The sequence below is a fragment of the Tamandua tetradactyla genome, chromosome 25 (genome assembly GCF_023851605.1).
Source record: "Tamandua tetradactyla isolate mTamTet1 chromosome 25, mTamTet1.pri, whole genome shotgun sequence".
Lineage (NCBI taxonomy): Eukaryota > Metazoa > Chordata > Mammalia > Pilosa > Myrmecophagidae > Tamandua > Tamandua tetradactyla.
The window spans coordinates 43657035-43682077 of NC_135351.1; the positions used below are offsets into that span (position 1 = coordinate 43657035).

At 48.2% G+C, this 25043-nt stretch overlaps 1 protein-coding gene across 1 annotated transcript in view; it reads left to right on the forward strand.

Annotated features, from left to right (window-relative positions):
- Nucleotides 1–25043, forward strand: part of UTRN (utrophin) — a 440716-nt gene that overhangs the window by 66418 nt on the left and 349255 nt on the right. Inside the window, exons 3-6 of the mRNA XM_077143388.1 lie at nt 6725–6786; nt 22666–22758; nt 24146–24223; nt 24569–24661. Coding sequence (XP_076999503.1) covers nt 6725–6786; nt 22666–22758; nt 24146–24223; nt 24569–24661 — 326 coding nt within the window. The remainder of the gene's footprint in view (nt 1–6724; nt 6787–22665; nt 22759–24145; nt 24224–24568; nt 24662–25043) is intronic.

The following is a 25043-nucleotide window of genomic DNA, read 5'->3' on the forward strand; positions in this document are numbered from 1 at the left end:
GCAGAGAGGGCCCCGGAGATGGGCTTGGGGAGGCGTGGAGGTGTGTAGACTTCGGGAAAGTGTAAGTCTGGTGAGCTAGCTCCAGTTTGCGGGGAAGGCTGCTGTCTGGGCGTCCGTCTGTCTCCAGGCGTGGGTGCGGATCCTGACGTGGCAAGAACGGGTTGGGGGTGTCCTAAGGAGGGCTCAGACCCTATCGCCGCACCTTTAGCTCACCTGAGTGTTGGCTTCCGAGTCTTTTCATTGGTCCTTATGATGTTCATTCACTGATTATTCGTGTCCTCCTGCATTTCTCTGTATATCTGTCTTTAACCCCACTTTATAGAAGACACAGGGGCAACAGTTAAAGGTTTTCTCTATTAGCTTCATCTGGGATGATTGCTTTCCTGCATGTGAAGACAGGAAAACATCTGGGGGCTGGGAGTAGGCTTTGCTTCTTCAGATCTTTTTCTCCAGGAGTTTTAAATTTGTTCGAGAAATAGTAATTTTTGGATATTTTAATTGTCTTTTTCAAGTAGATGTCTAGATTTTGGGAAGATTCCTCATAATATAGGGAAAATAGTAGTAGACAAAGTAATGAAAATAAGAAAACTACTACCTGACTATTTTTGCAGTCTTGAGAGGGAGATGTATTTGCTGCTATTTAGGCAAGTAGAACTTGTCCTGACAGAGCCTGGGGGTCAGACTACTGGAATGTTTTTACATTTCAAAAATGTTTTCGTTTCATTTGCATGAGCTTTCTCATACATCTAGAGAAATGTGTTTATGAAGCAGTCAGTCTTTCTTGAGATTTCTGTAGAGAGCTTGAGGAACATGATTGATGCTTAACAAGAATAAAGATTAAATGAGGAATCTAATGTCATAGAAATTTTCTAAGTTTGACCTTCTGTCAATCACTCGAAAGTAAATTCGTTTTCTCCTGGCCTGTCGCAAGCGAGGCATAGCGTCTGTGCCATCCTTCAGCAGCTCCCAAACAACCCTGCAGGGTGAACAGCCGGGGCGAAGTGTTGGTAGGTAGGGTCTATGATTTCAGCACCCATAAATTGAGTCCTGGCTCTTTTGCATTTGCAGCAGATAGAGTCTGGTTGATATCTAAGATGTTAAGAATTTTTCTGAAGGACATTTTCAGAGAGAAGGTTTCAAATAATGTCAGATGCCCATAAATCTTACGGATATCGTTTCTGGTCAAGTGTAGCAGCTGTGGGAAGTGAAAGTGGGAAAGCATGGCTTCCCGCATCTGCTTCCTTTTTTGAAACTGGAGGAGAGAGGTTAGAGGTGAACAAAGTAAAACTGGAGGTCGGTCAGGAGTTTATGGTTGCAATGAATTGAGAGAACAGTTTCTGGAGGCATAAATTTGCTCTGCAATACTGTGTGGCATTGATGCAGAGGCACTGCCAGCGACCTCAGATGCTTTAGGGTGGCTCGTTGGAGAAGCCCTCTGGCTCTGCGCGTTTGGGGTCACGCTGTCAGAAGGTAGTCTTGAGAGATAATGGGGCGGGATGCTGATTTCACTCGTGACGCCACCTGTGCGTCCGGGATGGGCTCGGGCCACGCCTGGCTCATTTCCCGTTAGCCCACCCACCTGCCCATGCCCTGGGCTTCTGCGGTGACAGGGTGCAGGTGTGGGCCTCTGGGCTGGTTCCCGGTCAGAACGTCGTGTTCCCACAGTGCTGAAATGACACAAATTCTAAATACAGTGCAGGTGGGGCTGGGTGTGGAGCTTCGAGAACGCCGGGAGTTCGATGGCTGGGCCATGCCAGCGGGGAGCATGTTTTGCTTAAAGGGGCTGTTTTTCAAAGAATCTGTTGTTAAAAGAATACTTATTGGGCATGTATTTCTAATTCTGTACCCATTCTGTTAGCATTTTCAGGATTGAAACCTTTCTCAAGTTAGTATTATGCCAGACATTGTTTCGTCCTCACACAGTTACAATCGTGTGTTTTCTTATAGATTCTTGTCGAGTTATGTTTTACGAAACCTGCCCTTGTTGGTCATGAGTTGAGTCTGAGCTGAAATGAAGAGTGTTTGATCAGCCTTATTGTGTCTAGAATTCCTTCTTCCCCATGTGTCCATCACCTCTTGTCCTTGCTGGTCTCTCTTCCCTGCCCACTTGGTTCTGCTTGTGGTTGGCTGTGGGGTACATGGGGGACACAGGGCAGTTCTTGCTAATACCCCCCTTCTCACTTGCCAGCTGGGGTTCATTCCCTTTCCTTCTCATGCCACCTCCACTCCCCAAAAGAGGGATCAGCTTCTGTCTCACTTTATTCAAAGAATAGCGAGAAGGTCAGTTTTAAGTGCAGTTTTTGGGCAGCAACTTTATTGAGCTATAATTCACACGTCACGTAATTCAGCAGCTTGAGTCTACAATCCAGTGGTTTCCGGTCTATTCTCAGAGTGTGCAGCTGTCACCACAGGCAATTTTAGAACATTTTCATCACCTCAAAAAGAAACCCTCTATCCTTTAGCCATCACCGCATTGTTTTGATTAGTGTAGCTTCGTAGAGAGTTTTGAAATAAAAAAGTGTGAGTCCTCCAACTTCATTCTCCCCTTTTAAAAATTGTTCCAGCTATTTGGGGTCCCTCGAACTCCCATTGGACTTTAGGGTCAGCTTGTCAATTTTTGCAGAGAAGCCAGCTGAGATTCTGATAGGACTTGCTTTGAATCTGTAGATCGATTTGAGTGCTGCTATTGCAATGTTAGGTCTTTAGTCAATGGGGTATATAGTATCTTTCCGTTTCTTTAGATCCTCTTTAATTTCCTTTAACAATATTTTGTTGTTTTCAGAGTATATGTTTTGCACTTCTTTTATCAAATTAACTCCTAAATATTTTATTCTTTTTATGCTATTTGTACATAGAATTGTTTTTAAATTTTGCTTTCAGATTGTTTGTTGCAAGTATATAAAAATACAATTGATTTTTGTACAATCATTTTATCCTCAGCCCTACTGAACCTGTTTATTAACTCTAATAGTGTTTCTGTGGATTCCTTAGAACTTTCTAGATACAAGGTCATGCCATCTGTGGATAGAGGTTTAACTTTTTCTTTCCAATCTGGATGCCTTTTATTTCAGTTCTTGCTTAGATGTAGTTTTAAGTCATAGTAACTTCAAAGTGTAAATACTACAAACTTACAAAAGTATTTGTGATTTTAATTATTAACACGGCTCATACAGTTAGGAAGTTTAGACAGTTTTGAAAGCACCTTTTAATTTTAAGCTTTTTCTCAAATTCCTTGAAGCTGGCCCACTTTGAGACAAACTCAGGGAGGCTCAGGTGTGCGGTGGAGCCATCTCTGCTGTTGGCTTCTTCTTTGTATATTTATACTAGTGTGAGAATATTATATAGTATTTAAGTAGTTGAATGATATTTTAATAGGTACTGTTTGAATCACTGCAATAGTGATGTTCAGAGATCGGCAAACTGGATTTGTGGGAACAAGGTAGGAGATGTTTTGGGGCGGTGGTTCCCCAGAGCCCAGAAGAGGCAGGAAGGAAGTGAGGTCTGAATCGCTTTCTGTGCCTCTGACATAATCTCTTTTGCTATTGAGAAATTTATTTTCTAAGGTGTTTTAAATTTCATGTTTGTGGAAGGGGCTTTAGTAACGTCAAGCCACGTTTTAAACCGTCCAACAAGACCTGTCCTTTTTTGGCTGGAACTCCAGGAGCTTCTTTTCTGAGTTGCTTCATAGTTAGGACATTAGCTAAGTGCTGGAGAAGTGGACGCCAGGCCAGCGCCGGGGGGTCCTGCTCCCCTCGACAAGTGGCAGAGCACGGGTGGCTAGGGACACCGTGCCTTTTCCCGGGGGTGGGGTAGACAGGGTTCATTTCCCCACCACATTTCCAGGTTAACGTTTAAATTGAGATTTGTTAGGAAGTTCTGCTATAAAAAAATTGTTGATTTGCATTTGTACTAGTGAAGTCAAATATTTCTGGCCAGTTTCCTTGAAGCATCATCGGGCATTTCTGTTGCTGCTTCTTGCTTCACTTCTCTTGCCCATCACAGAAAAAAGTTCAAGGCGAGGCTGCAGAAGGCGCCTGGGTCTGTGCGAGCTTGTCAGAAGCATTTTAAGAAGAGCAAAGTATTCAGAGGAAGAATTTGAAAAATCAGCCTTAAGGGGTTTACCACATTTTTCTTCTCCTAATTCAGTCGCATGGTTGTCCACCTCAGGGGGAAAGGTCACCAGTGGGTACGGCTTGCTACGCTGCTGGACGCTGTGAGACACTGCATGGCGTCCCGAAATCCACATCGAAGGAAGACGCTTGCTTATGTTCAGAAAACTGAAAGGGTACATTGAAAAGATGAATTTATGGAGTGATTATTCTCATTCTGTAATGTGTAAATCATCTACTGTGAAAATTTGTGTTGTGTCCTTTTCCATTTTTATTTTGGAGAAAAGAAAATAACAAACTCTCTTCATAAGGGAAATTGAAATAACTTCAGGCTGGGCCCAGTGCTGTAACTTTTCTGGGAAGGTAGAGTGCTCTGGCAGAGTGGCAGCTCTGAGATCTCTGATTGCCGTGGCATGGCGTGGCGAGCTTTTTATTTTGGGGGGCCTTGGCAGAGATGGTTTCTCTTAATGGTGGTGTGAAGGGCAGCCCTCTACTAGTAAGTGTTCCAAAATTTGTTGCATTTCTTAATCCCGTAATTGAAAAGCCTCAGGCTAATTCCTGTCCTTTTACCGAGTTCCTGCCTGGTAGAAATAACAGACATGCGGGTGTGAAAAAAGGGAGATGTGGATCAAAGGCCAGTGAAATGAAATATGAGCCCTTTTTTCCCCCTTTTTAACTGTATCAGGAAAGTGAATGCAGAAGAGTGGTTATAAACAGTAGTTTTGAAACATTTGGATGTTCATATTTTACAAGTAGATACTTTGCTTCATCTCAGCTATTTACACTCATATTCGGACTTTGACTTTACTCAGAGATTAAAGACTACTATAGAACTATTGCCTTGTTAATTTTTATAAACATCTCTATATTTTTATAAACATCTCTATATGAGCAGAATCTATTTTAAAATGTGATTTTTTATTGAATATGATAAAATTTGCACTCACATCTTTGCCCACATCTGTATAGTAGAGAGAACCAAATATTTTAATATGCATTTGAAGATAAAAAGGTCAAATGTTCTTGAAAGAGGTTAGGGAAGAATAATATGTAATAATGTTTTCCTTTAGAATTTTCCCCATTTTTATGGTAAAAACGTCTTAAATTATATGAACACCGTGCTGTGAAATCAAGAAAATTCAGTATCTGTGGCCTTTTTGTATATTTTAGTTAATAGGATTTAAGAATAATAAATATGGCAAAATTCACACCAGTAGACCCTTTTAGAGGAGGTGGACAAATGACTGGACTCCCCCGTGCCGGGCACCTGCTGTCAGGTGCCAGGTTCCTTTCTGGGGCTGGGGTCCTGCCCTCCCGACCGGGGGGCAGCTTGGATTCTGTGCCCCCTGGCCAGTCCCCCGGCCGGGCGGGACGGACCCGTGTGTGGCTTCTGGGTGGCCTCGACCCGACGGCAGAGGCCTGGGAGAGGGGCTGCTGCTGCCACCGCGTCCTCCGGAGGGAAGGCCACCTCCCGCGCAGGTCACGCCGGGGAGCGTCTTAGAAGTTTTGCTTCTCGTGCCGCTCGCTCCTTCGCATCCTGCAGCCCCCTCACCTCCTCGGCTCTGCCACGGCGCCCGGCCTGGAGCGGCCGCTGCATTTGTGCCAGAAACGACTTTTCCTTACAAGCCCTCCTTCCAGGGCAGGAGAGGGGTGAACCCGGGGCCTCGGGAGCAGGTGGCTCTGAGAGGTGCTGGGCAGTGCTTTCATGTAAAAGGCCCCTCTTTGGGGCCCAAGGAGGGGGTGCAGGGGGCAGGGGTGGGGACCTGGCCATGGGGTAAAAGCTGAGCTGCAGGGTGATGCAGAGCTGGCTGGCGCTGCCTGTAGGCTGGACGCCACCAGGGCCATTTTGCTGGTTTGAGCAGAGAACGGGGTGGTGGAGGAGGGATGATCGATGACAGCCCTCCCCTTCACCTGGGGTCACGTGCTGTCGTGACACTGAAACCATAGTAATCATAACAATTATGACATTTGTGCTGAATACCAGCCCTTTGCCACGTGTTTTCCATGTGTGCTCCTGGATGCTGGCAGGCATTTTTATCCCTGCTTAAAGCTGAGAACTGTGAGCTAGGACATGCGGTTGTGACCTCCCAGGCCCCCCGAGAAGTAATGGGGGGTGGTGGACGTGGTCCCAGAGCCCCGCGCCGCCTCGGCCTCTGTGCCTGTTTTCCAGAAGGTCACGGGCTTCGTGTGCCTTCGCTGAGCTTGAGAAAAGAATCTGGAATCGCAGTGGAAGGCGTAGATTTTAGAAACTCCTGTGCCTTCCCTCCCTGCAAACGCACAGGTTGTCGGTACAGCTCACGAAAGCCTCGCCTCGCGGGTGACCACGGTGGGGGGGGCCGTGACCGGGAGGATGGAGGAGTTGCATGGGGGGAGGCGATCCAGGGTCCCGGGGTTTGGGTGGGTCGCTTGGATCGTTGTTTTGGGCACGTTAACATTTTATCATGCTTAAGCTCTATGGACAGTTCCACAGCAAGCGCTGTCTGGAGTGCGTAGGGAGACGGGTCCCGCCCCCACCCACCGCCGCTGACCCTTGGGACAGACCCCTGCCCTGGCGCTGCCCGCCCGGCCCCGCGGCGCCGCCGAGGCTCACGGCTCTCTCCGTTTCCCTCCCGCAGATGAACACGATGATGTCCAGAAGAAAACCTTCACCAAATGGATCAACGCCCGGTTCTCCAAGGTAAGGGCTTCGAGAGCTTTAGGTGCCCCACGTGCCTCCTGCTCACCACGAGAGCTTGGTTTGGGGGTGCAGCAGAATTTCCCATGGAACATCACCTACTAGAAATGAGTGTGCGCATACGTCTCAGTCTAGCTTTACTTTCTACTAAACAAAGTTAAAATGGAAATTCTGCTTGGCCCAGTGGTGGGATGGATTCATCTCTGCCTGACTTTCTCCTGATAGCTGAGCTCGCGGATTGTTGGCTGGAACTCTGAATCCCGGGTGTGTTTTGGAGATGAATATATCAATTGGAAAATTTTTGGCACATTCATTTACCTAAAGAGACAATGATTTAACTTTGCCTGATTAAACCAAATTATTATCTTTTTAGGCAGCCTTTTACCCCACGCAGGGCTGTTCGGGGGTGTGGGCGTAGCTAAGGAGTTTGGCTGCTCTGTGGTTCCTCCTCATATTTTCCTGCAAGATCTGTCCTTTCTCAGCATTTCTGAGTACTGGGGACGTGGCCAAAGTTTTGATCGATACTTTCTGAGGAATGAAGGATGCTGAAAAGAGGGACTGTGCTATTTTCAGGCTTGTTCTGATGTGTCCATCAGTTATTGAAGCTGGCTTGTTGCCCTCTGAACCTGGGGGGAGGGAGGCCAGCTTTCAGGGTGATGGATTATAGGACTGCATTGTGGTCAGTGAAAAGTAAAGTCTTCACTGAGAAACACCATGATGTTCTTTTAGAGAGCATGTGAGCTATTTTTAAGTAAGAGTCACTTTCCAAAATCTTCCATTTGAGAAGGGTATAGAGGTCTGCACAGTAAATCTCGGTGCTTCTTTGAGGGAAAAAGAGCTGTTTTAGGATTTCTCTGGTAGCAGAGTTTAAAGTGTCCCCAGGTCCCCATGTTTGTAGAGGGTCCTTGGGTTGCAGGGTTTTCACGCAGCAGTGCTGTCTCTTACCTCTGAGAGTGGAGGTGCGGCTGGCTTTGACAGGAGCGGGGGTGGTAGAGTTGGCTCCTGCCTGTTGGTGGTTTATGGGTAGGACTACGCCAAAGCAGGCGCGCATCTGCTGTGTGAGCTTCCCTGAGGCTCAGGCGATATCTGTGCTTTGGGGGCCTGGCATTCAATCCTAAAAGGTTTCCATCTGCAGCCAGACTAGGGGCAGCCTCAGGGTGCTAGCCAAGTGCCCCCAGCCTGCTCGGGTCCCAGGCCATGCTCTCAGCAGGCAGGCTGAGCAGCTTCATTCCCTCCCTGGGGAAAATTGCCCTAGAGCTTCACAGAGGGCTGCCCTCGTAAAGCTCAGTGTGGGGAGCCATGGAAGTGGGGTGCGCACCTTCTGCACCTGTGGAAGGAGAGGTGGGTGTGGGGAGCCATGGAAGTGGGGTGCACGCCTTCTGCATCTGCAGAAGGAGAGGTGGGTGTGAGGAGCCATGGAAGTGGGGTGCGCACCTTCTGCACCTGTGGAAGGAGAGGTGGGTGTGGGGAGCCATGGAAGTGGGGTGCACGCCTTCTGCATCTGCAGAAGGAGAGGTGGGTGTGGGGAGCCATGGAAGTGGGGTGCACGCCTTCTGCACCTGCGGAAGGAGAGGTCGGTGTGGGGAGCCATGGAAGTGGGGTGCACGCCTTCTGCATCTGCAGAAGGAGAGGTGGGTGTGAGGAGCCATGTCTGCACCTGCAGAAGGAGAGGTGAATGTCCAACTTCGAATTTGGCCCAGGAAAGCCCATCCCTCGAGGGTGTGTGCAGACCCTCCCCGGGGCCCTGCCGGGCTGAGAGCCCGGGGGTGCCACAGCTGGACCTGGCCCCCATGGCCGCTGGTCACAGCCAAGACCTCGCTGGAGCTGCGGTGCCCTGACTCCTTTTCCACCTGGGAGTTCTCAGTGCTGCTGCTCATTTGGGTCTTGTACCTGAATTTCCTTGAGAGGTTTTTTAGTACTAATTAAAAATTAGTATTTAATATTAATGAAAGATGTCAGGTGGGTCCCTGACATCTTTAAAAGGACCCTCAGATAAGGCAAAACCCAGTAGGACCAGAATAGTCCCTGGAATGAAATGGACGTTTGGATGTGTTCCTTCCTGTTAGCTGGAGACTTCAGCCCCGCTGGCTCGTTTGCCACGGGATGTTTGTAATGGCTGCTCAGACAATAGAAAAGAGCAGGCGGCTGGGTCACGTTCTTGCTACTTAGGCTGACCCAGAAACTGAAAGCTTGTCCTGTTTGGTGAAAAGTATCGAAGTCGGGGTGACCCTGGGACTTGTCCTTTTGGATGACCTCGAGTAGGAAACTGAAGTGTAGAAGGGACTTTGGGAGGTTTTAGCAGGAAGCGCACTAGGCAGTTGCGGGAGTGTGGCTCTGACGAGATGGAGAGCTGCACCAGGGGCTCCGACCGCATCCAGTTTTGTCTCTCCTCCTCTGCCGGCAAGTTTCTAGCGTGGGAGGTTTCTGCAGACTCCAAGCGCCGTTAACCCCTCCTGGGCTGGAGAAGGCCTGCCCTGACGTGCCCTGCCACTCCTGCTTGTCGGAACGCTAGGTATTCCAGCGGCCGGCGCAGGAGAGAACCGCATCCTGTGAAGATAACGAACTTTGCTTCATTTCCTTTTGACCCAGGCCCTTCGGTTATCCTGGTTGAGTTTAAAATGTAACTGTCCAAACGGAGGGTCCATCCCTGCAGCGTGAGCCCCCTGACACAGTGACCCACACTTCCTCTGCCCTGCAGGAACTGTCCAAACAGATATTCTCTGGGTATCTTCCTTGGTGGCCCTGTCCCCGCCTCAGCATCAAGTGGAACACTGGGGCTCATGGATTCTTTTTTTTTCTCATTAAACTTTGTTTTAATGGGTCTCAGCATTCTGTGGCAGATTTTTGGTTGTTGTTTCCGTTTAAAAAATACTGGTTTTAAAAAACTAATAACTTAAAACTGTCACATGAAACAAATGATCCACAGAACATTCCTTTCCTTCTGAAGGTTTTACGATGCGTTGTTCTCATTAACCAGTGTTTACTATCGCACTTAAATGGCAAGCTGAGACCACCAGTTCTGAGACCACCAGTTCTGCGCCCGCGCTTCCACCGCTGATCCAGGTGTTATGGTAATACTCATTTAGCTTTCTGGGCAGACCTGGTGACCAGGCCAGCCCCAGCAGCCTTCTTGTCCACTGCCCTGATGACACCCATGGCAGCTGTCTCATATCACAAGGAGCAGAGCGACTGGAGGAGGAGAGGCAGAGATGCTGTCCACACACGCGGGCTGTCCACATGCGGGCTTGCCAGGACCCAGGTCAGCGATGGCAGCCTCCCCAGACGTTAGGAGTTCGGGGCCATCTTCCAGCTTCTTGCCAGATGGCGATCCCTCTTCCCCTGAAGCAACCTGCAGGCAGTGTGAGCTGGGTGACAGTCCAGCATGGGCGCACAGCCCGCACTGCTGTGGCGGGGTTGGCTCAGGACCCCCGCCTGAGCACAGAGTCAGCGGCTTCCACTGGTGGGTCATTTTTGCCGTCACCAGCCACATGACCACAAGGAACATCTACAGACACGTCCTTGACGTGGAAGCCCACCTGTCCCCAGGAAGAGCTTCCCTCAGGGCTTCATGATGCATTTCAACAGACTTGGCTTCAGCTGTAACGTGGATGGGAGCCTGCTCGGGGGACACCGGTCTCCACTCGGCCCAGGCACAGGGCCAATACCACCAATTGCGGAGACATCCTGAAGGGGCAGACGAGCAGGTGGCGGGGTGCAATCCAGAGCTTCGAGCAGCCTGGTTCCACCGGTCCTGCCATCCTACGAGTGACTTTCCATCCCTTGGACCAAGGCCTGTAGGTGCTTGGCTCCAGCACGCTGTCACCATTCCAACCAGAAATTGGCACAAATGCTACTATGTCAGGACTGTAGCCTGTTTTCTTAACATAGGTGCTGGCTTCCTTGATGATTTCGTCATCTCTCTTCTGACTGTAGGGTGGTTCGATGGGATCCATTTTGTTAACGCCAACCAGTAGCTGTTTCACACCCAGTGTGTCAGCCAGGAGGGCACGTTCTCAGGTCTGCCTGTTCTTGGGTGTACCAGCTTCAAATTCACCGACACCAGCACAACCATCAGTACAGCACTGTCAGCTGAGATGTGCCTGTGATCAGGCTTTAATGAGGTCTCTGTGTTCTGGGGCTTCGATGGCGGCCACCTAGTGCCTGCTGGTCTCAGATTTCCACAGGGAGACATCAGTGGTGATGCCACGCTCACGTTCAGCCTTCAGTTTATCCGAGACTCAGGCATACTTGAAGGACATTTCCCGTCTCAGCAGCCTCCTTCTCAAAGTTATCAGTGGTTCTTTTGTCAATTCCACCACATTTATAGATCCGACGGCCAGTCGTGGTGGACTTACCTGAATCTACATGTCCAATAATGACAATGTTGATAGGAATCTTTTCCTTTCCCCTTTTGCCTTAAGATACAGCAATGATTTGCATGATACCCATTGTGGAAAAAAAGTCCCCTGGATTCTAATACCTACATGTACTCAAAATTATCCTCTTGGCTCCATCTTGACTGGCATCTCCCTTTTCCAGACACTAGTATCTGTCTTAGGAAAAATTGTGAAGGACTGAAAATGGGTTAGAAAAGATCCCTGGGTGTCCTGCCTAGCCCAGCCATCAGGCTAGTTCTGCATTTTGTTGTCTTTGAGCCACTCCACAACTCTGTAAGTTATCAGAAACTGATCACTTTTCAGTTTTGTTTTAAATGATAAAACAAAAGATTCTTATCCATGCAATGCACAACTGTTGGAATGCGATTGATTATGACCCCTTGAGAGAACAGTTTTTGCACCTATTGTTAATTTATTTCAATTTCCCTTCCTTGCTCAGACCATGTGGTTCCTTGAATTCTCCTTTGACCCTCTTGTAGCACCTTCTTGCTTCCATCAGTAACAGATAATAAGTTAACGTCTTTGGCCCAGGTTAATTTCACATTTTGACTTTTTTGACAATTATCCTTTGACTCCTTGGCCACTGTCGTCATCTGCCAACTGGTCTTCCTTTCCATGCTTCACCGTTGTCACCCCTTCTCTTCCACAGAGCAGCTGGAGCGATTTAGAAGGTGTCTTTTCCTACTTCTTTCCCTTCTGTATAACCTCTCAGTGGTGCCTGTGATGGTCAATTCCATGCATCAGCCTGGCTTGGTTGTGGTGTCCAGTCATTTGGTCAAGTGAGCTCTCGCCTCATTGTTGCTTCGAGGCATGTTTCCTGAATGGATTTAAGTCATCATCAGCATCCACAGCTGATACATCCTCAGTCTACAAAGGAGATTGCTTTCAGCAGTGAGAGATCGCTCGTCCCATGCAATGAAGGCCTGAAAGGGAGGCCTGAGGATTCTGTGGTCAGAAAGAAGAGTTTCCATCTGTACTCCAGCCAGCCTGCTTATCCGGGAGTTCATCAGGACCTTTGTTGGAGTCCCAGCTTGTGGCCAGCACTACGTGGACTTGCCAGTCTCCACGGCTGCATAAGCCAAGCCCTATGATAGAGCCTGCTGGTCCTGCGTTCTGGACTCCTTCTCACCTGGCTGGGTGCACCTGCCTTTCGTCTCGCTCCCTCCCTCTGCCCTGTTTCCCTGCCCCCTGACTCACACCGCTCCTGTCTTTTCCTGACCACCCATCTGCTCCTTCCCTCCACTTCAATGTCCTTTCCTCAGGGTTCCCTTTTCTTATCTCCCAGACTAGGGTAGCTATGTTCTGTACTCTCAAAGCCTTATCCTCGGAAGCACTTATCACTGTAATTTAAATAATTGCCTCTGAGAATATTTGTCTGTTTCCTGCCTGTTGGTGCAGCTCCAGGGGCAGAGGGACTGTGGGTGCTGACCCTGGTCTGGCTGCAGGCATTTATAGGTGCTCTGGGAGTGTTCATGGGACTGAGGAAAGCATGAATGACAGTGACACACACATGCACTCATAGACCTGATCTGCAGGTCCGTTAACCAGTCCGAGACGGTCCTGCTGGAAAGAGGTAGGAGAGTGTGGCAGTGTGTGCAAAATCACTGAAATTGTAGGATTTTGTGGATAGGGCTTTTGTTGCCTTAATTCACAAAACAAGCAAACAAGCCCAGCTGTGCACTGCTTCTGAATTTGCCTAGCTCCTTGGAGTTGTACAGGAAAAGTTGGTAAATAACCATTTGGGTTTGAAGACACTGTGATTCTCTTGTCCGTAGAGCAGGTTCTGCGCTTGGGTCCACCTTCTACCATCAGAGTGGAGGAAAAACAGAACTTAGAATTGGTGCAGTTCTTTCCTGGATAAGGGATTTGGTAAAGAGCTTCAAAACAGCAAATAATGTAGATATAAGACCATCTTTTGATTTTTAACTGTCTGTGGAAAAGTAGTAGCTAAGACAGTGTACACTGTAAGCACATATTCTTTTGCTGCAAATCCTTGCTAATATTTCAGAGAACACACAACACTTTAGACCTTGGGGTGAGTTGAGAAGACAGTAGTTAGGTTTTGAATATAGGAAGAGCTCAGTTTTGTAGGTCAGTTGGTTTTCATTCTGTGCCATAAAACACACTTGCCTCATATTGATAAGAAATATTGGCATGTGATTGTGAAGCATTAGAGGAGATTATAATTACTTCGAATGTCAAATACAAACCCTAAAAGGCCCTGCAGACTTGGGGTGTTCCTGGGCTGGGCCCATTGTCTGGTGTTTCTCTGCCAGTGGTTCTGGGGGCTGGTCTCGGGGGCAGGAAACCTCCTTGCTTCAATGCTGGGAAATCTGCCCTGACTTTGAGCCGGCATTTTCTTTGGCTGGTGCTCAGAGCTGCTCATCTGGCAGAGCTAAGACTGGGAGTGCCAGGAACTCTGCTACGGGTGTGGCGAGGTGATCTCAAATGAGGGTTGACCAGTAAGTGTCCAGGAGGGAAGGCACTAGCTTAGAGACAGAAATGAAACAACAGTCCCGCTCTTTGCGCTGCTGAAACCAAGAGGTGCCAAGTTTTCCTACAAGCGGCAACCCCAGATTTGACAATTAAGTGATCGGAATGTAGAAGAGGAAATGGGTGAAGCATTTTGGTGGGATTTCGATTTGGAGGGATGTTCAGATGCTTCCCTTTTGGAGACAGGCGACATTGCTTTTCGCGTCCTCTTGTTCTCTTCTTTTCATGGCGCAGCTGCTGATCACTCCCGTGAACTAGAAAGATGGGTAGGGGATTTGGGAAGGAGTGGTGCCGGGGCAGCCAAAGGCTTTTCCCACCTGTGGGTGTCCAGCCCCAGGGAGACACGCTCCCCTGCCTGGGACTAATGGACTTTCGGCTGCAAGTCTGAGCTGCAGTACGTGTAACTTTAGCTCAACTAGTTGTTTTAGAAGCCATGACCGTTCACATTGCTTCTTAACATGAAGTTTCAATTGATGTCTGGTCACCAGTACCTCGAAAAAGCAAGCAGTTCTGTGCACTCACCAATAGTGAGCCCCAAACAATGAGATTCCTTCATGACGTCAACACACAGCCAGGTAGGCTTTGGCTATACTTCAGTGTGTTCCTTTTATTGTGATTTTTTTCCCATTCAATTTGATTTTATTTTTGGTGGAGAGGGTCATAAACATACTCGCAAAATGAATGTCATCTGGTTACTGTAGTTAAAGTAAAAAAATATATTCAATATTGTTTGTACCTATTGAGTACAATTAATCCATGACCTTGATTAGCCATAGTATTTGCAGTTGTTATGCTTGGTAAGCAAGGTCGGGCTTTGTGACTGATGGTTGATTTTGGGACTGATCTGCCTAGAGGAAATGGCTTCCCAGTCAGGAATGGGGTGAGCACAGCCCCTGCCTTTGCTTTCCTTGCAGCCCGTGGGACTCTGCAGCCCCCGCTGTCCCCCCTCCGGAGGTGTCTCTGCTTGGAGCGTGGGGTGGAGGCTAGGGAGCTCTTGGGAGGGGACTGCAGAGGAGGGGCTGGTCCTCGGGACACGTGGTCACCGCACACCCCACAGCCCTGTGCGTGTGAGCATGCAGACCCCATGGCCTGCAGACCCCGCTGGACGCCGTGCTGCCATTTTTGTCATCTGCTGGGGAGAGAAAGTTAAGAAAAAAAAAAAAAAGACCTGATGTTGAAATGCAATGCAGGACCCTGGTCTGGACCTAATAATGCAGGAGGAAGGGCCCAGGAAGACACTGCAGGAGCAGTCGAGGAAATCGCAGTATGGACGGTTCGCATTCTATTGGTGTGAACTTCCTCAACTTTGCTAACTGTCCTGCATAAGGGGTTGCATAAGGGGGTATCCTTGTTCTAGGAATGACCCATGGAAGCACTAGGTGGTGAAGGAGCACAAGGCACACATCCGCTCCTAAATGCTCAGAAAATAGGGAGGTAGATGGCGGCTTAACAACGTGCGCGTTTTAGTTCGTCCTCCAGAACAACTATTAAATAACCAAAAAACAGTACAGAACAGCTCCTGGGGCCACGTCAATGACCAGACACACAGCGTACCCCAGTCTGGACCAGCTGGACCAGCTGTGAGCACCCCCCCAAACCATGAGTTCCCAAAGCTGCGGCGGCCAGCGCCCCTCCCCCACAGGCCACTTCCCAGAGGGGAAAGGAAAGGACTTTACCAGCAGCAGGGACTGGGCACAATCAAACGCCAATTGTGGAACTAATTAACAAATTCTGACTACTAAAAATAGGCCCCCAGCTTAGGTGAACCTGATCAAAGCAGAGGTTGCTCATTTTTGCCCCGGTGCCAAGGGGGCAGGACTGACAGAAAAAGGGGAAAAAAAAAAGAAGGAAACAGAGGTTTTTGTGGCTGTGTATCTACAAAGGCTTGACTGCCTCCTGATACAGCGGCAGGACTTTTCAGGCTGCAAATGCCCCAGGCATAGGCAGAAGTGAGCTCTTTTGGGGGGCTTGTCTGGAGCCTGTGCCTTCCCCAGGGGAGGGGTGAAGTCCCACCCAGGTGGAATCCCTCCTTCAAGGAATTCAGACCCCAGGGCTTGGTAATTTGAAGCCATTAAAACCAGCCTACAACCTCTCCTCTGTCTCCACCACGCCCCCAGCAGGGAGAGTCTGCCAAAGTTAAAGGTACCGCATCATCTTATGCTGGTGGGACCTGCAGGCAGACAAGCGCCACATACTGGGCAGGATAAGAAAAACAGAACCCAGAGACTTCACAGGAAAGTCTTTCAACCTGCTGGGTCTCACTCTCAGGGAAAACTGATGCAGGTGACTCTTTCCTCCTGACAGGAGGCCAGTTTGGTCTAGGAAAATCTGACTGGGGTCTATAATATCTAAGTAGACCCTCCTAAGTGTGTGTGGGGGAAAGGCACCACACAAGCAGGGCAAGAAACAAGAAAATAAGAACTGAAAAATTCTCCTCTGTTAAACAAAACTTAAGCTAAAGGTCCAGATAGCTGACTGAATGTAAAGAACAGATAGACAACAAATTCATCCAGCAAGAAAACCCTAGGTAAAAGAAGTGAAAGCAATCTCCAGAATAAACTAATTAAGGTAATTAAATGCCTAGACGCCAGCAAAAAAGAACAAATCACACTAGGAAAATTGAAGATATGGCCCAGTCAAAGGAACAAACCAACAATTCAAATGACATGCAGGAGCTGAAACAATTAATTCAGAATGTACAAACAGACATGGAAAACCTCATCAAAAAGCAAATCAATGAATTGAGGGAGGATATAAAGAAGGCAAGGAAAGAACAAAAAGAAGAAACTGAAAGTCTGAAAAAACAAATCACAGAACTTATGGGAATGAAAGACACAGTAGAAGAGATTAAAAAAATAATGGAAACCTACAATGGTAGATTTCAAGAGACAGAACATAGGATTTCTAAACTGGAGGACGAAACATCTGAAATCCGACAAGAAACAGAAACTATAGGGAAAAAAAAATGGAAAAATATGAGCAGGGACCAGGAAATTGAAAGACAATATGAAGTGCATGAATATACGTGTTGTGGGTGTCCCAGAAGGAGAAGAGAAGGGAAAAGGAGGAGAAAAACTAATGGAGGAAATTATCACTGAAAATTTCCTAACTCTTATGAAAGACTTAAAATTACAGATCCAAGAAGTACAGCTTACCCCAAAGAGAATAGATCCAAATAGACATACTCCAAGACATTTAATAATCAGAATGTCAGAGGTCAAAGAGAAAGAGAGGATCTTGAAAGCAGCAAGAGAAAAGCAATCCATCACATACAAGGGAAGCCCAATAAGACTATGTGCAGATCTCTCAGCAGAAACCATGGAGGCGAGAAGGCAGTGGGATAATATATTTAAATTATTAAAAGAGAAAAACTGCCAACCAAGAATTCTGTATCCAGCAAAACTGTCCTTCAAAAATGAGGGAGAAATTTAAAACATTTTGAGACAAAAAATCACTGAGAGAATTTGTGACCAAGAGACCAGCTCTGCAAGAAATACTAAAGGGAACACTAGAGACAGATAGGAAGACAGAAGAGAGAGGTGTGGAGAAGAGTGTAGAAAGGAAGACTATGAGTAAAGGTAAAAAGAAGGAAAATTAGATATGACATATAAAATCCAGAAGGCAAAATAGTAGAAGAAAGTACTACCCATGCAGTAATAACACTGAATATTAATGGATTAAACTCTCCAATCAAAAGACATAGTCTGGCAGAATGGATTAAAAAACAGGACCCATCTATATGCTGTCTCTACTCAAAGGACACGAGGCCAAGGACACAAATGGACATTTACACGCCAATGTTTATAGCAGCATTATTAACAATTACTAAGAGATGGAAACAGCCAAAATGTCCATCAACAGACAGTTGACTAAACAAACTGTGACATTTACATAAGATGGAATATTACGCAGCTGTAAGACAGAACAAAGTTATGAAGTATGTAACAACATACTGAATGGACCTTAAGGACATTATGCTGAGTGTGATTAGCCAGAAACAAAAGGATAAATACTGTATGGTCTCACTGATATGAACTGACATTAGTGAATAAACTTGGAATATTTCCTCGGTAACAGAGACCATCAGGAGATAAAAATAGGGTGGGATACTGGGTAATTGGAGCTGAAGGGATACAGATTGTGCAACAGGACTGAATATAAAAACTCAGAAATGGATAGCACAATATTACCTAACTGTAATACAATTATGTTAAAACACTGAATGAAGCTGCATATGAGAATGATAGAGGGAGGAGGGCTGGGGCATAAATGAAATCACAAAGAAAGATAGACAATAAGGATTGAGATGGTGTAATCTAGGAATGCCTAGAGTGTATAATGATAGTGACTAAATGTACAAATTTAAAAATGTTTTTGCATGAGGAAGAATAAAAGAATGTCATTACTGCAGTGTGCTGAAAATAGATGGTACTTAATATTTTAAAATTTCAACTAATGTGTGAGACTAAAGCAAAAAATGTTTATTTGGTACAAATCTATACTTTGACTAGTGCATCTCCTAATATGACTTATGTAGATAGTTGATTGAACACGTTAAATACATGAAAGTTTGTATAGGACATGAGATTTTGTTGGTTTGTCCAAGTGATGCCCTGATGAATCCCAGAGTGATTTGACCAGTGAAAGGAAAAGTATTTGCAAAGTCCCCTTTGGGGAATGGTGAGAACGGGGGAAAACTCAACTTCCCCAAGTTGAATTCTTGATATTCTCACAAGCAGTGTGGACAACCAAAGCTATAGGCTGAGCCCCCAGTCTTGGGGTTTGTTCATACGAAACTTAACCCCACAGGGGATAGGTCAAGCCTACTTAAAATTAGGCCTAAGAGTCACCCCCAAGAGAACCTCTCTTGTTGCTCAGATGTGGCCTCTCTCTCCAGCCAACACAGCAAGCAGACTCACCACCCTCCCCCTGTCTATGTGGGACATGACTACCAGGGGTGTGGATCTTCCTGGCAGCGTGGGACAGAAATCCCAGAATGAACTGAGATTCAGCATCAAGGGATTGAGAAAAATTCTAGAATGAGCTGAGACCCAGCATCAAGGGATTAAGAAAAGCTTTTCAACCAAAAGGGGGAAGAGTGAAATGAGACGAAGTGTCAATGGCTGAGAGATTCCAAACAGAGTCGAGAGGTTATCCTGGAGGTTATTTTTATGCATTAAGTAGAGATCACCTTGTTATCCAAGATGTAATGGAGGGGCTGGAGGGAACTGCCTGAAAATGTAGAGCTGTGTTCCAGTAGCCATGTTTCTTGATGATGATTGTATAATGATACAGCTTTCACAATGTGACTGTGTGATTGTGAAAACCTTGTGTCTGATGCTCCTTTTATCTACCTTGTCAACAGATGAGAGGAACATATGGAATAAAAATAAATAATAGGGGGAACAAATGTTAAAATAGATTTAGTTTGAAATGCTAGTGATCAGTGAAAGGGATCAGTAAGGGGTATGGCCCGTAAAATTTTTTTTCTGTTTGTTATATTTTTCTGTTGTCTTTTTATTTCTTTTTCTGAATTGATGCTAATGTTCTGGGAAATGATCATGATGATGAATATGCAACTATGTGATGATATTGTGAATTGCTGAGTGTATGTGTTGGGAATGTTTGTGTTTCTTGTAATTGTTTTTAATTAATAAAAAATTAAAAACAAAACAAAACAAACAAACAAAAAAAAGAAAATAGGGAGGTAGGTACATAGGAAGCTGAGTTAACAAATGTGGCAAAGCGCTAAAAGTGGGTAAATCTGGGTATCGGGATGGGGACATTCTGTATTATTTTTGTGGTAGTTTTGCAACTTTCCCATAAGTTGGAAATTATTTCACAATAAAAGTTCAAGGAAATATGAACAAGAAGCCCTGCCAACCAAAGGACCCCTCTGGAGCAGCAGAGAAGACAGAGACCATGACTGGTTATGGAGTGTGCGTCTCACAGGCAGTGGGGAGAGACCCCCAGGCATGGCCCCCCCGTCACGCCTGCTTCCACAGTGGAGGGGAAGGCGGAGCAGGGAAGCCACGGCTCAGCCCCTCTGCCTTTCCCCTGAACCCCGTTACCTGCTGAGCAACGCGGGGCTCCTTTCCGGGGCCCTGGCCTTACCTGGCCCCCTAAACACCGGAGCCTGGGTTTGCTGCTTCCTGATCAGAGGGTGGGCTGCCATGCATTTCAGGAGACACCCAGGAGGGCAGGGGCAGGGCGGCGGCCTCTCCTCGTCGACGCAGGAGAACTCAGCGTGCTGCCCGTCCTGCCCTCTGTGGCAGCGAGACCCCCCCCCCCCCCACGGGGCCACCCTTCCGACGTTGCTGCTGCCGCCCGCTGCGGGTGGGTGCTCAGGCCGCGGAGCACACCCGGCCTGCTGCCTTGTCCAGGGGCCCCCTCCGTCCCAGGACGCCCCTGAACCGTGGCAGTTACTTACCAACGTTGAGGGAAATAGTCTGCCACGGATTTGAACTGGTGAGGAGGAAGACGTGGTCCGCGTGGCTTGTGCTTTATGACATTTTGTGCTTTTTAAGACAGGTGCCCATTCCCTGGTGGATTCCAGAGCAAACACGCAGCAGAGGCCTGCCCTGTGGCCACCTGAGCCGTCTGCTTCTCGGCCCTCTGTCTGTCTCCGTCCTCCCTCCCCTCCTCCGCCCCACCCCAGCTAAGCTCCCACACAGTGTCCTTCCCAGTCGTTAGGACTTGTGCTGACCACCCCAAACCCGTGAGCGTGTGGCTGACGACACCTCTCCCTCAGCCCAGGGCTCCTCTTACCTGGGTGTGACTTAGTTTCCCGCTGCGAACACAGATGCAGTGTGCTGGGCTGGCTCAGGTTTCCGCGGCTGGGAACTTGCCTTGCTCCTGGGTCCTGGCCTCTGGCTGTTGTTATCACCAAAACTGGAACTCGGAATCCCTGTGGAGATGACCCAGCAGGAGCGAATGCTTTCGTGTGACTGAATACAGCACTCATGACACTTATTACAACACACACTATTTAGTTTTCAGGGCATTTTCACATAAAATTACCAGATTTGATCTCCACAGTAGCTTGTGAGTTGGGAAACTTGTGACCCAGGCACAGGAGCTCGCTGGCGGTTGAAACGGCTTAAGAGCTGGGCTTCCGAGCACAGGGAAGGCTGCTCAGCGTCTTTAGTCACCGGCGAAATGCAAATCTAAATGTTGGACTCTAGATCAGCTACTGTAAAATGAGGTTAAAACAAAACCACCACAATGAAATACCACTTCACATCCACGAGGATGGCTATTATCAAAATAAATGAAAGTAAGTGTTGGAACTTTTGTGTATTGCCTTGCTGGTGGGAATATCAAATGGTGCAGCCAGTTTGGCGATTTCTTGAAAAACTAAACATAGAATTACCATTTACCATGTACCCCAAGAATTGAAAACAGGAACTCAGAACTCAAGATAGATACATGCATGCCATGTATCTGTCACAGCTGCATTGTTCGTAAGAGCTGGAAGGTAGAAAAAACTCGTGTCCATTGGCGGATAATGGAAGGACAAACTGCTGTCCAAGCTCTCAGTGGAACGTTCTCCAGCCATAGAAACGAATGAGGTTCTGAGCCGGGAGGTAGCATGGCAGAGCCTGAAAGCGTGACGCTGAGTGGAGGGGCCAACCCGGGACACCTGCTGTATGATTCCACCTACACGAAGTTGAGGGCAGGTATATGCATAGAGGCAGAGAGTAGACCCCGGGTGTCCGAGGACTGGAGGGAGGAGGGGATGGGGAGTTCGTGCTTGATGGGTGCAGAGTTTCTGTTTGCGGGGATTGTGGTCGCTAGGTTCAGTTTTCAGCTTGGCTGGGTGACGAGGCTCCATTGCTGTTGCTGGGGCCTTAAATCATCCGCATTTGAAACTCGTCTGTGGCTGATTACATCTGTGGGTGGCTGAGGGGAGTGCCTTCCATGAGGGACGTCTGCTTTAATCAGCTGTAGGCTTAAAACAGTGCTCAGAGGGGAGCTTAGCAGCTCAGCCCAGACGTCTGGAGAGGCAGAAAGGAATCACCCTGGGGAAACTCAGAAGCCAGGAGAGAAGGACAGGCATGCCAGATGAGAGCTAGCTGCCTTTCCTCTGAAGAACTATACATTTTTAACTAAATAAATCCCCCTACGAAAGCCGGCCCATCGGTGGTGAGTTGCGTTCTGGCAGCTCTGGCAGGCTGAAACAGGGATGAAACACTTTGGGAGATGGAAGGTGCTGGTGACTGTGCAGTGAGCGTGTCATCGACACTCTGCAGTGTTCACTTAAAAATGGCCCAGGTGACATGTTTTGTGTTCTGTGTGCTGCCACAGCCAAGGAAATGTGAGAGCAAAACCCCGGGTGCCCTGCTCTCCTGTCGTGTCCTGTGCAGTGGGCTGCTGGGTTGTGATGGCGCTGCCCCGTGGCCCTGGTGTCAGGGGGCATGTGGCCGTAGGCCCAACGCCACTGGTCACTCAGGACGAGAAGTTGGGACTTGGATCAGCCTTGCCAGTCGCAGTTTTGGCCTAGGGTCTCAGAGCCAAGAGGGCCCCACTGTTAGGAGAGTAATGGCTGGAAATCACAGCTGCTGCCCCTGAGAGCTGGGGCCGGTAGTGAAGTGACTGTCCTGTTGCAGAGCTGACGGGGACATGGTCAGTGCGGTGGGGTGGGGGGGTGGACTGCAACTCACTGCCCTAGGCCTTGGGTCTGGGGCTGCCCAAAAGAGGCGGGGGGTGCCCTTCTCTGCATCTGCCCTCCAGACCTCAGGGCACTGCCCCCCTTCTGGGAAGAAATGTATAACTGATGTCGTTCAGCTTAAACAGGGTTGTGGGCCCCCATCTCCTCATGGGCCCCCATCTCCTCTGGGTTTGTGCTTGCTCTTTCTGTACCGGGAGCACTTGGAGGGCCACAGGTCGTGTGGACATTTTCATGGGAAGGACAATAAAATGGCTCGTTTGTTTGCCAGTGGCTTCGGGGGTCTGTGCAGCTGACGTCACTCATCTCTCGCTCTCTCCCTAGAGTGGGAAGCCGCCCATCGGTGACATGTTCACGGACCTCAGGGACGGAAGGAAGCTGCTGGACCTCCTGGAAGGCCTCACGGGGTCCTCACTGGTGAGGGCGGCGTCCTGGGGGCTGGGGGGCCTCTGGAAGACGCCGGGCAGTGGTTGCGGTTTGCTGGGGTGCTGTGACATGGTCCCCCAAACTGGGAGACTTGAAGCAAAGGAGGTGTATCGTCTCATGGGTCCGGGGGCCCCAAGCCCGAAACCAGGGTGTCGGCACGGCCCTGTCCCCTTTCCCGGGGAGAAGCCCCTCTCGGCCGCTCCCCTGGCTTCTGGCGGGGTGCCTTGTTGTGGTCGTGGGAAGTGCCCTCTCTGCCTCCGCCACGTGGCTGTCGTCTCCCTGTCCTGTCTCTCTCAGGGACTGCAGGCCCACAGGCCAGGCCCCACCCCCCCCGCTGCCACCGCCCCAACTGCTGCAGTTTGGCTTCATTTTAACTCTCAGCACCTTCAGAGACTCTCCTTCCAAAGGTGCTCACTCCCATGCAGACATGCCTTTTTGGGGGACACAATTCGATCCATCATAGAACTTTTAAAAACAGTGAATTCTTTAATAGAGCAATCTTTATGCTTTCTCCACGGCTCTATTTTTATGAAAGATAAATCTTCCTTAACTCTTTCTTGCTGCGAGGCGTGCACGCTGAGGGTTACACGGAGGGCTGGGCGTGTGAAACAGGCGTTAATAGAGCACCCACGCAGGTACATTCAGGTGTTCTTTTACAAATACTGAAGAGTAGTCGTTGAGAACGCTGGCATTTATTTTATTCGGGTTTTATTCTGTGTTGTGTGGAGGTAGAATGAATGCCTGTGCTAACGAACGGGGGCCATTTTATGGGTACACGTGCCAGCCCCAGAGGAGCACAACTGCAAAGGGCAGAGCGAGCGAGACTCCTGAGGACAGCGTCCTTCTCAGCACGGGGGCTGGGCAGGCGCCTGTGGAGGCTGCCCTCTCCCAGCCCAGGTGCCCTCCAGAGGGACAGCGCTCAGGTGCCTTCCTGGGTGGCTGTTCCTGCCTTCCCTGCGTAGCCCCTGCAGGGTGGCATAACGTCCCGGGGTCTCTGTGTCCAGATCAATTTGGCCCCTCCAGCATGGACCTCCCCAGCTTGGCTGCACGTTGGAGTGACCAGGGAAGCTTTGACCATCCCCCAAGCCCAGCCCACACCCCAGACCCACTAAGTTCCCCGCTTTGGGCTGGGGTACGACACGGAAACTAGCACTTTCTGAGGCTCCCTGGGAGACCCCAACGCGTGGGCATGTCCGGGCGCCACGGCCGCAGATGTGCTGGTGGGGAATCTGCCTGCTGCGGGCAGCGCCCTCAACGGGGGCCGGGGACCATGGGTGGGCCAGAGCCGTCCGAGCCCGTGGGCCTCCGTCCAGCCCGGGGCTGATGGCGCAGGCGAAGGAAAAGCCTGCCTTGTTGGTTTCTGTGCTTTTTTTTCTAGCCAAAGGAGCGCGGTTCGACGCGGGTCCATGCTTTAAATAACGTCAACCGCGTGCTGCAGGCACTACATCAGAACAACGTGAGTCTGGGGTGCGAGCTCTGGGTTTTGGGCAGCTCGGCTCTCCTGATTGGGGAGCTGGCCACTTGGGCTGTGCATGCGTCTCAGCTGACTTTTGGAAACACTTTTCCTTCAGAAAGTATTGAAGGTTTTCTGGGAGTAAAATAATAGACATGCACTTTATTTGATTACTTTATTGGCCTGTTTATATAACAGACCGATATATTTTTGACATTTAGCTTTTCCTAGTTCTTGAAAATGAATTTTATCTTATAATTCACTTACATTGTTGGCCAAACATGCCAAAGCGAAAATCCAGAATTCTGTGGATAAATTGTTTTAAAAGCTACTTTTTCACATTAATAGGTGGATTTAGTGAATATCGGAGGCACAGATATTGTGGACGGAAATCACAAACTGACTCTGGGACTACTTTGGAGCATCATTTTGCACTGGCAGGTGTGGAAAGTTGTAATCACTTTTTAATAAAAATGGAAAAATTATCATTTGCTGTAGAAAAGTCTGACAAACAGCTCTATTTTCCTGGCATAGGAAGAAAGCATCCCCTTTAAAATATTAGAAGAGATTGACAGAATTTCAGACTGGTAGATAAGTTGCAAGAATTGTTCAGTTAACCTCCACTTAAGAGTCCCCAAATGTTGATGTTTTTCTATTATTCCACATTCTTTTTCTCTCTTTCTCTAATACTTCACTGGGTATTTTCTAGAAGTAAGGAATTCTCCTAAAAAGAAGGAATTTTATTATATAAACCCAATATATACTAATGTCATAATATGAAATGTATACCGCATTGATAAGTAATAGTAATGTTATATGAAGT